Source organism: Hippocampus comes, unplaced genomic scaffold (assembly GCF_001891065.2).
Source record: "Hippocampus comes isolate QL1 unplaced genomic scaffold, H_comes_QL1_v1.1 scaffold104, whole genome shotgun sequence".
In the NCBI taxonomy this organism is placed as follows: domain Eukaryota; kingdom Metazoa; phylum Chordata; class Actinopteri; order Syngnathiformes; family Syngnathidae; genus Hippocampus; species Hippocampus comes.
In genome coordinates this window covers 5355991-5372576 of record NW_017806072.1, presented here as the reverse complement: position 1 = coordinate 5372576, position 16586 = coordinate 5355991, and the positions used below count along the sequence as shown (strand labels likewise).

The 16586-nt window shown below is 41.8% G+C and overlaps 1 protein-coding gene across 3 annotated transcripts in view; it reads right to left on the bottom strand.

Moving 5' to 3' along the window:
* fgd4a (FYVE, RhoGEF and PH domain containing 4a) overlaps positions 1-16586 on the bottom strand; it is a 56349-nt gene that overhangs the window by 26935 nt on the left and 12828 nt on the right. Inside the window, exon 1 of one of the 3 annotated variants that reach the window (XM_019894051.1) lies at positions 1939-2086. The exons of the other annotated variants lie outside the window; for them this stretch is intronic. Coding sequence (XP_019749610.1) covers positions 1939-2014 — 76 coding nt within the window. The 5' untranslated portion in view covers positions 2015-2086. Of the gene's footprint in view, positions 1-1938; positions 2087-16586 lie in introns of those variants that run through there. 3 annotated transcript variants of the gene reach the window in all.

Below are 16586 nucleotides of genomic sequence, written 5' to 3'. Positions count from 1 at the left end.
AAAAAATGGTGCCCACGACGTTCAGTGCCCAGCAACTGGCTTGCTGCAAAATATCTTCCTCCAAACTATCAACATCCTATTTTCACATTCAACAACCTTTGGCGAATCGACAAGCAAAAAGGCCATGACGACGGACTGGACACAATCAGGTGCACATACTCGAGGCGAGATAGAAAGTAAATGCTGCTAACTGGTTGTGGAGGAAAACAGATCTCAGCTTAATCGTTACCATTACGCAACCTTTAGCTGAATGTCAAACTTGATGAAATGATAACAGGGACCCGTGGGCGGCACAAAAGCACTGGTGGTGAAAAAAATAGCTATCTGTTGTAGGAAGTCGATGGCAAACATGATGTCAAATTACTCAATTTCAAACCTGTTTTTCCTCTTTCATGCGAGTTAGTCATTTAGTAACATTGCCAATAAACTAAATAGCAATGACGTAGAATCAAACCTCCAAAACATAAAAGCCATACAATCACAACACGAGGTAAACTTGCACCGTCTATCGAGTGTCAATACAGCAGCTTCGATAGGTGCCTTGGTTTTCATTGGATCACAGTCTCCACCCCCCCAGACTTTTTCTGCTCCAAACCAAATGTAGAAACCCACACTTAGAATGTGAAGCATATCACGCATTGCTCTAGAATTGCTCAGCAGGTTGTCTTTGGTATACGACTGAGTTCAGTTCCTACCTCGGCAACGTAACCTAAATTTGTACCTCACAACACACTGTAGTCTACCACAAAGCTACACTAACAAAGTGGATAAGTCCCAATGAAATGAAACATTTTTATGAAACAAACATTGAATCCATAAAAAAAAGCACCCCCAAAATATACTGTGGTAAAAGTTCAGCACCAATTGTCCATGTGCTGAAATGACCCGGGCAGGAAACACAGAGCTCAAAGGAGTGGTTGTCCCAGGTAATGTGTTACAACTCGTCTTGTCACTGGCTTTCAAGTCAGCCCAGGGATCATTCAGAAACTCCAAAATTGCCTTGCTGAATGCACGAGAAAGTATGTCAGGATCATCTTTGTTCCTAGAAAAAGTTCTCACTCTCACTCTCTGATTTGGCCTGCACTATGCTGGCACGGTGGCACCGCTTTGCCTTTTCAACACACCATTTAAAGACGCAATATCGGCCATTATGATTCATCTCAGTTTTGATGAAAAATATTGCGTGCGCTGAATTCATTTGTATATCTTCAATTTGGTTATATAATGACAATTAAGATTCTATTTCTGAATTCATAAACTCCTCCCAAGAACAAGCTAAATAAGCTGTCTGGCTGTTTTGAGTTTGGCAGATGTAATCCCGGGTACGCCCGTATAGCAGACCGGCTTCTACATTTATTTGTTTGAACATTCGAGTTTGGCCTGTTTTTGCGTGTATATTTTTAATAGAGCGGGACCTGTGAGTGCATTTTTAATAATCCCATAGGTACCTCTGTAGGGTTTTGCCGCAGCTATTATCTCATACAGTTGACATGCATGCGGTCGCAAACACGATTTTCTGTGTCGGCCTTCTCCATAGCAACAAGCTGACATGGTCGGAGTGAAGACTATTCCTCATGACAGCAGCTTTGTACTTGACTTCTCAAAGTGTCATGTCAACTCCTAGTGCTCACATACGCTCTGTGAGCAGAAGAAAAACAGCAATAAACTCCCAAATGATGGCTGTGCCTTCACAAAAGAAATATTCTCAGCATTTCCTCGTTATGGTTTGTCCCTAATGAATCTCGTTGCCCTGTCTTCAGTGTTGTTATACCCACGAGAACACACTTTTAAAATGGTTCTACCATAACAACAATGCAGCAAGTGTTTGGTTTCTACAAGAAAGTTCAAAAGCTCTGTTGTATCCACAGGAAGCAAGAAAGGCTTGTAATCTGGCCAGCTCTTTAACTGCCCCCCCGGTCCCCCAAAAATCCACAGTACCTGAGTACACTTTTTTCCAAAACTGCAGCGCCTTCCTCATGTTGAACTCCACATGATGATCCTCCATCGCGGTCATTTTGTAAACACTTGAAGTCGTCCTCTTGAAAAGAGTCCAATTTGTTCTTCAACGACAGGTTGACTTGACGGCTCGGTGAATGTATTTACCATCACAGTACCTGCCCCGTCACTTTACAAACCGGTTTCCTAGAAACCACGCATGACGAGGAAATGAGGAGGAGGGCTAAGCTGCTGCCATCAACGACTTACTCACAGTCAGTTTGCATATTTCACCGAGAATAAATTATGGATAAATCTCAGGCGGGAGTAGGAAACAGAGACGATGAGGGACACCGAAGCAGACGACAAAATCTCTGAGGTGCAACGCGTCGTCAAGAAGGTAGCTGAGAGAGCACTCACAAGTGGAAAGATGAAAATGAGCGAGCTCCAACAAGTACGGTTTAACGTCAATCTGCCATGCCGCATTTGATCCATTATGTACAAAGTTATGTGTCCAGGCAAGTTGTCTTTCGAGTGCAACCACGGTAAACAACCGCAATTACAAATTATGGTACATCAGTAAATATGGCCACCACCCTGATTCTGACAACTTAATCTACTTTCAACTCAGTCCCAAATGCAGAAATAGATATATTATATAGGAATGTACAAATATATACAGTGATCCCTCGCTTATCGCGGTTAATGGGACTAGAACCCCCCGCGAAAGAGGAAAATCCGCAAAGTAGGTACGCCACCCCTACAGGTATATGTACATGTGTGTGAGTGTATACTGTATATATACTAATACATATATATATATATATAGTGGCTGCCTTTCCAGCAGCTCCTATATTTTGTTGTTCTACATCTTACTTTCATAACTTTGCTGCTGTGAATTGGGAATTTCTCCATTGCGAGACTAATAAAGGTTTTCTTATCTTTTCTTATATATATATATATAAAAGATGTATAAATTAGGTTAGATTAGTGTATAAATAACAAAATACAGTCAACATAAACATGAAATACACATGTAGTACTGTATATGTTGCTTTATGTGACTCACTGTTTTGCTGATTTTCGCTGCCTCTCGCAGACCTTTTGCGGCATTTTCGCTGTATTTTTTTTTTTTAATGAATATTTTTGAAAAATCCGCGATGCACTGAATCCGCAATAAGTGAATCGCAAATTAGTGAGGGATCACTGTATACGCACATAAGACCGCTTGCCAAAAAAGCTGCATTGAGCATCGAAATGGAAACATCACCCAGCCCGTCAATATTGGAGTGAAAGATCAGACTGTGCATTTGCATAGCTTTCCTTGATTGACAACTATTATTCTGATGAAATTGACACATAAAGGAATGTGGGGAACACATTTACATGCCAAGTCACGCCCCTTTAATCACACTGCAGATCATGCTTGCGATATCCTGTGTGTGTGTGTGTGTGTGTGTGTGTGTGTGTGTGTGTGTGTGTGTGTGTGTGTGTGTGTGTGTGTGTGTTCTCTTTTCATGCCCCACAGATGAGAGACCTTGGTTATCAAATGAGAGCAGGTGGAGCCATGTCCCCACTCTCCTGCCCACACGGAATTGACAATTACCAAAGACTTATGGGTCAGCCCCATTCATAATTAAGTGAAAATGAAATGACCTTGTCGAGCTTTTTATGTGGCTGAAACAACCAGATGAGACCCTTTGTGTCAGGACAACAGAATTAGTTGATTTCTCTTATTTACATAAAAAAATTGATTAGAGGCACTCCTTCTAAAATCTCCCACAATTTCTTGTCAATAGTGGAACATAGCTAAAGCCGACTCGCAATGCATCTCACAAGAATAAAGGGACGAAGAAGCACGCAAGCCAGGTGAATGAGACGAAGGAATCAAGAGACATTATTTACTGAGTGAAAACAAACACTGAGAAACAATTTCAGTGTTTGCCTATTAATTTGCCACCAACATTTATTCAATCCTTTTCAATACTGCTGATCCTCTTCGGGGTCAATGGGGTGAAGTGGATGCTATGCAAGATGACTTTGGGCGAAAGGCAGACGACACGCTGGACAGTTTGCCAGTCAGTTGTTCTCACCGTCACTGAATGGGAACTGAAGCCACCACCAAAATGTAGAATTTCACCGGAAATAATAAACACCGCAAATGCTTGACTCTGAACATTAAAACACAACAGCATTATTGGGGATGAATGCTTTCATGCTGGCATTAGAGATTTTCCTAAAAAGAATGCATGAAAAGCAGCTAGACTATTTCTACTTCATGTTATTTGTCTCGCACCACATCGAAATAGCAGCTCCAGGCAATTTTAATGCAGAGCATGTGGTAGAGCCGATAATATTATAGCTGCTGCTGCAGCTGCATTAAAATTGAGCCAACCGCATGCCCCGTGAAGTGTACTTAAAGCAGCCACTGCTCGTCTCATCTCGCAGCACGCACCCTGCACGGGCCAGGATGTGAAGAAACGCTTTTAGCATGATCTGAACACACACTTCTGTTTTAGCTGGTTAACAAGTTCGTCTGCGTTTGAAACTAGCCCTCAGTTAACACCGGCCTGAGGCGAGGCTTAAACACTGAAAAATCAATGCCTAAAAGCCCACACAAGTGCAAAAAAAAAAGGGAGAACAAATGATCAATTAAGGATTGGGATATGTTCAATGCCATTTTCCAAAATGAATTTAAAGTACAGAGGAATGCTGCTCGATGCTGTTTGAAATTCCACATCATCATTTATAATGTCATTTGGAACCAGTTCAGAATTGATTCATTACAGTACAGTAAGTGTGCTAAATGAACTGTTTCCATCTCCCTTCAATTCTGTCAAAACTCAGCTATGGTCAAATTAGCATTCTGTCCACTTTTGAACGGGAATACATGAGAAAATACAGAGGATGTCCAGTGGGATACATGGCAATGATAAATTTTCTTTCCTTTGTGGAATAGTTTTGCGAATCAATGATTTCATTCGAAGAGTATCTTTCTAACATTGTGGAGCATTCATTTATTTCTCAGCTAAAAAAAAAAAGTTGTCAGCAACAGTGGCAACGTAAGATGGCTCTTATTTGGCTTCACCTGCGAGAGGCCTACTAATTGTCCATTCGTACGGGCCGAGCTGACGGACCCAGTGAAGTTAATTCATTTCCGGTTCCGGTTCAATGTAGTGTGTGGGATTTTTCTCTCCAGAAAATATTAATTGTCCTGCAACTTTGCTGTTCAAAGTTGGATGTTCTCGGCGGGGTTCCAGACAGATTCGTCTGTCAGAAGCGTCATCAATCACATTGCGGTGTTTAACGCACTAGTCATGTCATTCATAGGTTAGCTTGGCATTTAGCATGGCTTCGCCATCTGTCATCGTTCGCGAGTATGCCACTTGTCAAAATGTAACTTTGTTTTGGCATTTGAGTCTCATTTTCACTCTTCAATATGTATTATACTGTATGTAATATTAATTTTGACCTGCAAATAGTGAAACCCTTCATTTCAAGCCTTGCTTTGTGGTCATCTGCGCGCGTGCATTTGTATTTTGCAGACTAACAACCATCCGTGCTCACACTCACAACTAGGGACGATTTATAGTGTTCCATTAACCTGCCACACATGTTTCTGGAATGTGGGAGGAAACTGGAGTACCCGGAGAAAACCCACGCAGGCATGGGGACAACATGCAAACTCCACAACATGAAGGCCGGAGCCGGAATCGAAACCTGCATCTGTGAGGCCGATGCGCTAATCAGTCGACCACCGGGCCGCCGTATTTTGCCATATACCTGTATATGACAATTGTCACAAAAAAGGCAGTACCTTCATACGAATCAGAAATTGAAGCTCGTAGTTGGCCACAAGTAAAGCAACAAACTCCTCAGCAGGGTTAAAGAGTGGAATTCATGGTCTTTTTTGGTTTAAAAACAGATTGAGTCGCGGTACAGCACAAGAAGAGTCAAAAGAGGCCCGTTTCGGATGTAGAAAGCAGAGATAGTCTCTGTTCATACTTCGCCCTTTTCACTGTGCCTCTTCTTTCCTGTCACCCCCTTGCTCCGTCCCCCTGTGACCTACCAGTCTGTTGCGGAAAACATATCACAGTCACCCGGCGGCAGCGTTGAAATATGTCAATCAATAGGCTGTTCATCCAATCAGCACATCCCTCTGGGCAGACTTCTATTAAATAAACAACTGGGCTTCATCATAGGTAGCACTTTAATGCCAAGCCTGGCTTTCTAGGTTCAGAGTGTGTGTTGAAGTGAAATTGACACTCTCAATCTTAAATTCATTGCTATAATAAGTTCTTATCCATCCATCCATCCATCTATTTTCCCATCCGCTTTATCCTCACAAGGGTCGCAGGGGTTACTGGAGCCTATCCCAGCTGTCTTCGGGCAGTAGGCGGGGGACTGAACCGGTTGCCAGTCAATCGCAGGACACACAGAGACCAACAATCATCCGCGCCCACATTCACACCTAGGGACAATTTAGAGTGTTCAATCAGTCTGCCATGCATGTTTTTTGGAATGTGGGAGGAAACCGCAATACCCGGAGAAAACCCACGCCGGCACAGGGAGAACATGCAGACTACACACAGGAAGGCCGGAGCTGGGATCGAACCCACGACCTCTGCACTGTGAGGTCGACGCGGTAACCACTCAACCATTGGGCCGCAAGCCTATTTCAAGCAATTTCAATGCAGTCATTTCCATTTTTAGCCTTTTTCCATTTCCATCCAAAAATAGCAGCCATCTATGAAGCAAAAGTACTTGCTGAGTTTGGAACATTTCCGAAAATAACCTCATGAGAAATTCTGTTCATCTGTTGCTGGTCTCCGTTCAATGCAGACTAAAAGGCATGAAGTTGCTGACACAGAGGAAGAGGAGATGAAATTTGTGGAAGGTTGATGAGGGCATGGTCTAGTCATATTCTGTTAACAGTGACTGACATTTCCTGTTTTTTTTTCAGATGTTGAGTGAGTGAGGAGTCCTTTTTTTTTCCCACATACACTTCTGCAAGATGAAATTTGTGGAAGGTTGATGAGGGCATGGTCGAGTCATATTCTGTTAACAGTGACTGATATTTCCTGTTTTTTTTCAGATGTTGAGTGAGTGACGAGTGCTTTTTTTTTCCCACATACACTTCTGTGTTAAAATGAGATCACTAGCTGCCGCATTGTACCTTATGATATTGACATTCATAACTGACCTTCTGGCAACAACAAGTCATCATTTTTCAACCACGTGTCACTGAAGTGACATAGATTACGTTTTAGCCTATGAAACTGATGAAGAGAAATGCATGTACGTTGTTAAGAACCGTGATTTTGAGGAGGACAAAATTGTACACCGTCAGAGCAAATTTCCTGCACACTGCATGTCTGAATGTTATCACTGATGCTGACTTGCAAATGAATTATATCGAATTCTTGAGATTTCACTTGATCCATAAAACATGAGATAAATAGAGAGGGAATATTTTGCCCCATCGAACAGCACAGACAGAACTCAAACAAGATCATTGTGTCCAGCAGGATTCCTGTGTCGAGTATGAATGAGCGTCTCTGACTAGAGGCTCTGGAGTCCACATTCTCAGCACAAAACTGGAATGCACAGAAAAGTCTTCTGCTGAAGGCCGAGTCTGAAGCAACAACACGCTGAGAGTTACAGAAAAAATAAAAATGAATGAACATCATTTGACAATTTTAATCGAGTAAATGTTTCGAGCCATTGTTCAGCTTCAACTTGTCCAAATCCTTTTGATTTCAGCCTCTCAGGAGTAATTACCGGTATCCTCTGATTTCTGTCATGTCATCTGCTTTTATATACAAGTCGGAAAATAATGACGGAACCTGTAACTGAATCTATTTCAACAAGGTTGGTGAGAACAATATTACTCTTTCTCGTGTGATATTGCTTAATTGTTGTTGAGTTGTTTTTTTTAATCACTCAACAACACCAAATAAACAACAATAATTTGTTCATAAACTGTTTTCTGGAAACTGGCTTAGTAATACACTCTAAAGTAAAACTGTCGCCAATTAATTGATGGAATAATCGGTTCTAAAAATATTCAATAGCGACAGGCAGCCCGGGTGCACATTTATTGAGTTTATGTGGCAAGAAGCCAAACCATGAATGCATTCTATGTGCTATCAATTTTAATGAACGGTGTTCAGGTTGGTCTACTACCGGTAATAATAATTATAATTCTAATACCACTTGAAGTTCTCAGAGTGATGCGGTGCATTCTGGGAATTTCATCTGCCACCCAATTTGAATGGGGGTCAATGTGGAAAGCTATGATTTGATTTGGACCATTAAAACCGCTGGAAAGTTGATCTTTCTTCTTTAATCTATTTATATCTGCCGTTTGATACTGTGTACACGCACCGCTATCTGCTGGGACATGACAGTTCAGATTAATTTTAGTTAGTTTTTCATAGTTAATAGTTTTTAATGACATTTGTGCAGCGAGGTGTGTGTGTGTGTGTGTGTGTGTGTGTGTGTGTGTGTTTGTGTGTGTGTGTGTGTGTGTGTGTGTGACATATTTGTGGTCAATTGCTTTGGTCCAGTGCATGATGATTTTAATACTGATCGCACATACCGGAATGAAATGTACTTTCATGTGATAAGTTGCATTACTTCTAAATCACTCGTTTTGCAATGCATTTACTGTCCTACCAACACTGCCAGCAAAGGACAAATTGGCTGAATGTTTTGCTCACACGGCGTGAGTGAAGTGATCTGAGGCAGCAAAACATTCAGCGACTCAATTGCCATGTGACATGCCACAGTAATATTTAACACCAACATAATCTTCGATTTATATAGTGACAGCAATGAAATTAAAAAAAAAACTATTTCTGTGGGGCTGATCACATGCGTCTCATTCGTTTCACTGTCTGGGAGCTTGTTTGCCATGTAGCCTCTGGCTTTTCCCAACCGGTTTCAAGACATTGACAAAATGAAGTCAAGAAGTTTCATCCATCCTGATCTTTTTCTGTCCGGAAATTGTGGAGAATGAGCAGAGGTTTTCAATGCTTTTCATTGGTGGTGTTTTAAAAAAAAAAAAAACTTTAACACAAAACATCAAGCCTCTAAATTCAATTAGAGCAATTAAACATGGCAGAGTACACCTCAATGTTTTGTCACTTAATGTTTAAAGCCTTTTACTCAATGCCTGCAAGTCTTAAGGTGTACAGTTTGGCATACATCTATGTACGATCATTAAAAAAAAAACAAAAAAACGTTTGTTCTTTGGTAGAGACAAGTGGTACTCATTGGGTGGCCAGTGGACCGCATCCAACCTGCTGACCACCGGCAGTGGAACCTCGAGTTACAAATGTCCCTTTTCAGTCTGGTGTTAGGATACGAAAAAGTGACTATTCTGCAGGGAAAAAAAAATGTAAAAATTGACATAATTTTGCAAGGTTAAAATTTTAATGCAGTAAAAGGTCAGTTGTTGATTCGAGCCCTCAGCCACTTACAAGCTAGCAAGCAGCGCACCAAGTTGATAAATAACTGCGACGGTGAGGCAAGCTACCTGGCTAACCTGCCGCGCCACTGGCTCAAGTGTTTCGTCCCCAGCTTTACTAATTACACACGATACTACATCACCACATATAATCTTCATTGTAACATGACCATGAGGGTGGGAAAAGTGTGTTGGTATGTTTTTTTCCATTTTCGCCCATTATAACACAATGTGGACAAGTTCCAAAAACACTGTTATGACTGTTAGGTTTTTGCTAGTTATCAGATGCTAATAATACATCAGGAACAGGAAGACTCAGGAGGCAGGCATGCTTGTCTTTCTTGCAAGAGAGAGTGCGCTAAAACGTTGTGCCGGTTCACAATCTCGGAGCAGCTCTCTAACTGGCTCTGCCATGAAAACCGTGACAGGTTCCGGGTCAACTCTGAAGAGATGGCGTTTGTCTCCTTGCATTTATTGAAAGGATGTCCCTTATACACGATCTTCTAATAGGGTGTGGGGGAGTGTTCACGTTTCAGAACAGTCATGAGTCCTCCAAATGGGGCGTACAATCAGAATACACAATGCGTTCCAGTGGTGGTCAGAAGGGTCATGCTGGGGGCTCAGCAGTCCGTGATTGCCGTTGTTGACGTCCCACAGACGTCGTCCTTGAGTTGATGTTGTCTTCACTAGCAGCTGTTAACTTTTATCAGAAGCCGTTAAATTCACCAAAAGGATGTTAACTTAAAAGCCGAGAGCGGCACCTTTTTGGTCACACCTAGATTGTCAAATCCCTCATCCTATCGGAAATCAGATTTCTGCAGAGTCACACTCTTGAACAAACTCTTTGTAACTACAATAGGAGTAAATATGGGAAAACTTATGAACATTTATTCCAACAATGACGCAAGGCAGCATGCTGGTATTTTGGTTTTGAATAAACTTTGCATGACAGCTCAGGAGCTATTTCTGGTAGAAAGATTGGGATGAGCACCAACTTCGGGTTTCCGTTAATTCCAAGCTACCAGGGTGCCATCTGAAGGAAAAACAACCAAATTCTTGAAAGATTCTGTTCATATGGGTTTTTGAAATTGGTGTATTCAATAGCTCGGAGCTGGTGCTTTTCAAGCTGGAAATGTCCTTCGAAATAGTGACTTTTTCAAGACAAAGGAATAGCTCCTCCAGCTAAGTCTGCGACGTGGCGGCTTCAGTTCAGATTTTTATTTGAACACGTTCACCAGTGAGCTGCGAAGGAGAAAGAAAGTTTAATCATCCGGCAAGACAATTTAACTTATTGCAAAGTTGAATGGACGAAGGTAGTGTGTCCATCTTTCTTTCTGTTTCTCCTTGCTTGGGTCCCCGGTGAGTTATGAAACTGCACGCTCTCTCACTCCGGTGAGGCGATGAAGTCGGCCGATCCGTCACAATGGTTTGTGAGAACATTTATCCTCATCCTGCAGTTAGTACAACTGTTTATGCGTGTGTATTTTAAAGAGTTTGATGCAAATGCTATTAAACTAGCCACTGGAAGTTACAACGCCTCTGTACCCTAAATGCGGAAATGCGTCACGACAAGGGTCACGTTTTGTTTCAACCATGTCAAAAAAGAAATGACATTTTATTTCAGTCGAGGTTTTTGCTATGACTGAAAAGGACGTACAGTATGTGGTTTGATCAACCTTAATAAATGGACCTTTGGACTCAGTATTTGAGTACCCCCAGTATAGACAAAGTGGGGTAGCAGAGCAAAGACTTCAATGCTGACAACTGCCCACAGTGCAATCAAAATGCTTTTGAAGCAGCTTTGAGGAAAAAAAAAGTTATTCACTCTCTCAAAACCTGTTTGACACACACACACACACACACGCACGCTCACGCTCACACGTGTGTGCGCCACACTTCATCTGACACCTCGTGGGGGAATAAGATGTCAAACAGAATCAGCATTTCTGGTTGGTGCCATGAGAGCTCAGCAGAAAGACAAACCGCTGAACAAAGGAGAGGACAATACAGCAACTTGACTCCTTGCCAAAAAAGGAGCCGGTGCCTTTGCATTGGGCATGACATAGCATTTTATTTTTACTTCAGCCTTACATTAGCCTTTACAGTATGAGGAAGATGAAGGACACACACACACACACACACACACACACACACGCACACACGCACACACACAACTAACTCAATGTGGTAAAAAGGAGAAAAATAAAATGGTAATGGAATATGGTGATGACAGATCACACTTGGTGTGCACAAGTCGCTGCTGAGACATCAGCTCTATTTGCATGTACATTGCGATTCACTGCGATAGGGCTGCCTTCTTCCTCCTTTTAGTTTCACTTGAGAAACATGTTCTCTTTTTCATATGCACATTTCAGTTCATACCACGTCTATTTCCCCATCCCAGTGAGAACAAAAAGTATTTTTTGACTATCTCTATAGTAGTGATTTTCTAACAAAAGTGCTGAGGATGAACAGTAGTAGTGATTTTCTGCAGTGGTGTGATCAACTTTTTCAGTTGGTCGCACCACTGCAGAAAATCTCACCCTTTCTTTTAGTAGTACAGCATGATCATATTTGCTGACGTACAGTATAGTCATCTAAGTTGGCATACTCTAGTACTATATAATGTACGGACTGACAGGGACTCAAACTCTGATAACTGCAAAATATTTGAGCTGGCTGTAAACAAGCAGCAGCTAAAACATCTAATTATGTCATTTTAAAAGAAGATACTGAAAAAATATTTTATGTGAGCAGTATTTTGTTCAAAGCAGAGGGGCCAGCTCTTATAGTGAGGCCTCCTCGCTCTTTTCCTTTAGGCAAAACCAAAGCGTCGCGGCCTGCCTAGCATCGTAATTAATCCTGGCCCCTCAACACCGCTTTGGATTAGGTCAACCAAAGCGGTGTTTTACCAACCAGGCCTATTTGAGAACATTACAGGGGCATGTGGGAACTCATTGAAGCTCGGATGACGTATGGAATTTTTTAAGTAAAACTGCTATAGTGGCTCTAAATGGTATTCTTGTTCAGTGTTTTGTTCAAAATATTTAAAGTTTAATGGCTGTTTAAAGAAAAAAATTAATCAAGACCTGAGGTGTTCTTTTGGATGTCTCCTACTGTGGCACCTTGTTACATGGTGACTAGGCTACCTAAACCTGTGCATTCCAGAATTATTGTGAGGTAAAAATGTTGACTGATGCATTAGATTTAACTCTGAAGCAGCAGAATCTGGCCGTGACAGTAAATTGTATTAATTTGTGGTGGCCCTGTAAACACTGTTAAATAATGTAATATTCTTCGATAATCAATTTCTGCCCTGTAAAAATTGAACTTTGGTGTTACAATAACATAAACATAAAAACAACCATCAATGAAAAATGCTTCTCAAGCAAAGCACACCGAAAGCAACCAAAGGGAATAATTTCTTTGAAATGAGCCGTCCATAGATGTGAAAGCATTAACATTGCTAGGTCTCAATGAAAACATACATTGTAACGTTCCTTTCAGTTGACACATCCATTTATATTGCAAATGATTCTGCTCATTTTAGCATATTTCAATGTAGCAATTCTGAATCAATGCTGGTGCAAAGACAACATACGTGGTAGCTCTCCATCCTGGTGGTGCTATAGAGCCTGTTAAAACAGGTGATCTGTAGTTGCCATGGCAGTGACGGACACTCATATATATATATAACCAGTGGGCCAACGACACGATACTGAAGTTATTATAAGTACAATGAAGAAAACATGTTTCCTTCAAGGTTTCAAATAAATAAAAGCAAAAAGAAGCAGGTTTCTATGCCAAGAGTGCCAATTCAACAACTATTACAGCTATCATCAAGCTGACTTTAAATCAGTTTGTAGTCAGCTCAGCAGCAGCAGGCTACAGTGAACACACACACGCACACGCGCACACACACACACACACACACACACACACACACACACACACACACACACACACACACACACACACACGACTGGGCCAACACACTTAACAGTGCATATTTTCCCACAGCTCATGCAGGACAGCAGGGACCAATGCTCCATTCAAAGGGAACACAGTTAACCGGCGTAAACAGCAGCAGCCAATGGAAAAGCATGTGTGTGTGTGTGTGTGTGTGTGTGTGTGTGTGTGTGTTGCAGATATTTAGTGCATTTCCCTGCAGCTGAGAGACTCATCTGACACCACGTTACAGCATACACACAACATGTGTGCCCCCTCCTTCATTAACCAGCAGGCTCAGCAAAAGGCACCCTTCTTTTTTTTGTGTGTGTGTGTGTGTGTGTGTGTGTGTGTGTGTGTGCGTGTGTGTGTGTGTGTGTGTGTACGTGTGCTACACAGATAACACCTTTCTGGTGTGGCGCTGCTTCATATGTCAGCCCACTCAACCCAACGCCCCATGACTGCGTTGCGCATGCCGGTAAAGCACTAACCTGAGTGGAGATTGTGGATCAGAGAGGAAAATGTACTCCCAATCGGAAAAGAATCAAAATGAAATAAAATAAAGGTTCGCCCTCTCAGAGCAGGTGGGCAGATTTAGCCTGCTGTTGCGCTGCTGCCTGGCTGCGTTGCTCGCATCCTCCCTTCCTTCCGTCACTCCCTCCCCTCCTCTCACTTGCTCGCTCAGTGACACTGACTCACCCTTCAGCTCAACCTCTCATCTTGCTCTCTCTCTCTCTCTCTCTCTCTCTCTCTCTCTCTCTCTCTCTCTCTCTCTCTCTCTCTCATTCTTGCTCTCTCTCCCTTTATGCTTTTCGCACTGCACTGCCGTCCTCTCCACAGCGACGGAAGATAATCACATTCCGCTGGAGATGGGGCATATGGTGGGGGAGCGCCAGTCAGCCCGCAAGCAGAGCAAAACCCCCTCTGTGCGTGTGTGTCGCGTGGACAATCAGTCCCATTGTGTAGGACGAGGGGAGGGCCAGTAAGAGGGGGGGAAGCCAATGGCCACACTCATCTGCTGCCCCTGGATACTGCTTCTGGCCATAGTACACAGAAGATGCGGAACGCCACGATAACCAACCCCCGCTAAGGGACGAGGGGGTCGTGTGACACAAGAGAAGCACAGCCAGAGATGATGAAGAACTGATCTGTTTGAGAGCAAAAAGTCATCTTCAGAGTCCCTGAGCGGCGTTGCCGGCGTGTGTCATCATATGCTTTAAATTTCAGGCTAAACTGCACACACAAATTGGCCCGAGAGAGGATATGCAAATGCGAACACACTGGCAGAATAGTTATAGTTTAAACACTGGATATATCCATCTACATCAAGTGTCATTAAGGGTTGTTCGATGATGCAATGAACTGTAATAATGAGAGATGTTTGTTTTATGTTTACTTTTCTTTTGGTTCTCCAAGACAAGCCTGTCAACTTCAACACAGGAACACAGCTTGTGAAATTTGTAAAAAGAATATTCAATGACAAAGAATGAGTCAACTGACCTTCTGTGACATTCTCTATTTTTAGTGTTCACATTTCACTGTTTCCATTTCTTGTTTTTCTTCACAACACATACACACACATACATACAGTGAAATGGTCTCAAAAGTTCATACAATTCAGATTTCAACCAAAATCAGGAAAATACGCTTCAAAACTTTGCTGTCATAAATATTGGGCCATGCCAGAATTTTGCACAATACCCCATTCGACCTTAAGTTAAGCTAAAAAGAAAGTCAATGTCCATTTTTATCTTTGGCATTTTGTCTTTATTGCAACAATTAATCCAAAAGAATGTCCCTCTTCCAAAAGGAATATGTATCTGAAGCATCAAAGTGTTTTGATTTAATACTACATTAGGAACAGCTGCTATCTTATTTGATCCCAAAAATATTACTTGAAACTCGCCAAAGAAAATATTGTAAATATGATGTGGACAGTTTGCCCATGGCAAAAAGTATAATGGCTTTATTTCCTATGGGAAACGTCTCAAATTTCCAAAACTATCAGACGTTTACTAGCATCCTGAAATGGATCGTGCTTGACCTTGGACGTCCTGTTGTACTGTTGATTGCTAATACTGTGCTCTATTTGGAGCTGTTAAAATGCAACCCTTTCCACACTAAATGCCCCAATAACACATCGTTGACTGTATTCCACTACACTAGCAAACAAGACACACACACACACACACACACACACACACACACACACACACACACACACACACACACACACACACAAACAAACAAATATTTGAGGCTGTCCAGGCCTCATTAGGCTACATGTTAATTAATGACCGGAAGAGTCCAAAGTGCATCCAGATTTCAACCCTGCCTTAAGTCTGCAGAGTTGCCAGCCGGTCCCTGTACAAATCGTGTGTGTGTGTGTGTGTGTGTGTGTGTGTGTGTGTGTGTGTGTGTGTGTGTGTATAAACTTCAGACAGGAAATCTGGTTGCTATATACAGAAAATAAAGTGTTAATTCCTGGGCATGGATGAGCACCACAAGGTCAATAGTCAGGCCAGGTCACACACAAAAAACATCCAATTGCAATTTCTGCCTTTTGAAAGAATTACTTTGATTATGAGAGTCACATACATTGGCCACCACATTTGCATTATTCCCCCAGATAACATTATGACAAGACGGCAATCATCGCTTAACACGGGCATTTGTGTGATGATTAAATGATTAATTTAGCATCTCACGTCTGCATAAGACAATGTAATACTTTTACTTGGTAAATGGTATTAACAGTTGTTTTCCATAGTAGTATGTATGAAACATGTATGGAGTTTCACATTGCGAACAATGGCCCTATTTACATCCAACACACGATTGGATCTAATCTGGAAAAGTTCCCTTACCACTGTGGTGCACATGCATGAAGCCACTTCTGAAGATAGCACCCCATTACCAAACATAAACATAATGCAGCCACCTCATTTCCTGCCCCATTTTTGCAGAAGAAGCTGCAAATACGTGTGAATCTTTCATCTTCACTGAGGACACAGTGGTGAGTAGCTACACTTTATATCATACTCTGCTTTATTCTTCATTACGCACAAAACACACTTCATAGCACAGTATTCTCTTCCCCTTTCCAATGTACTCAAGGATGATATTAATTATGCATGACAGGTCACTTCCGTGAGGTTATTTTATATGCACGCATATATATATATATACACATATATACACACACACATATATATGTATATATGTATATATA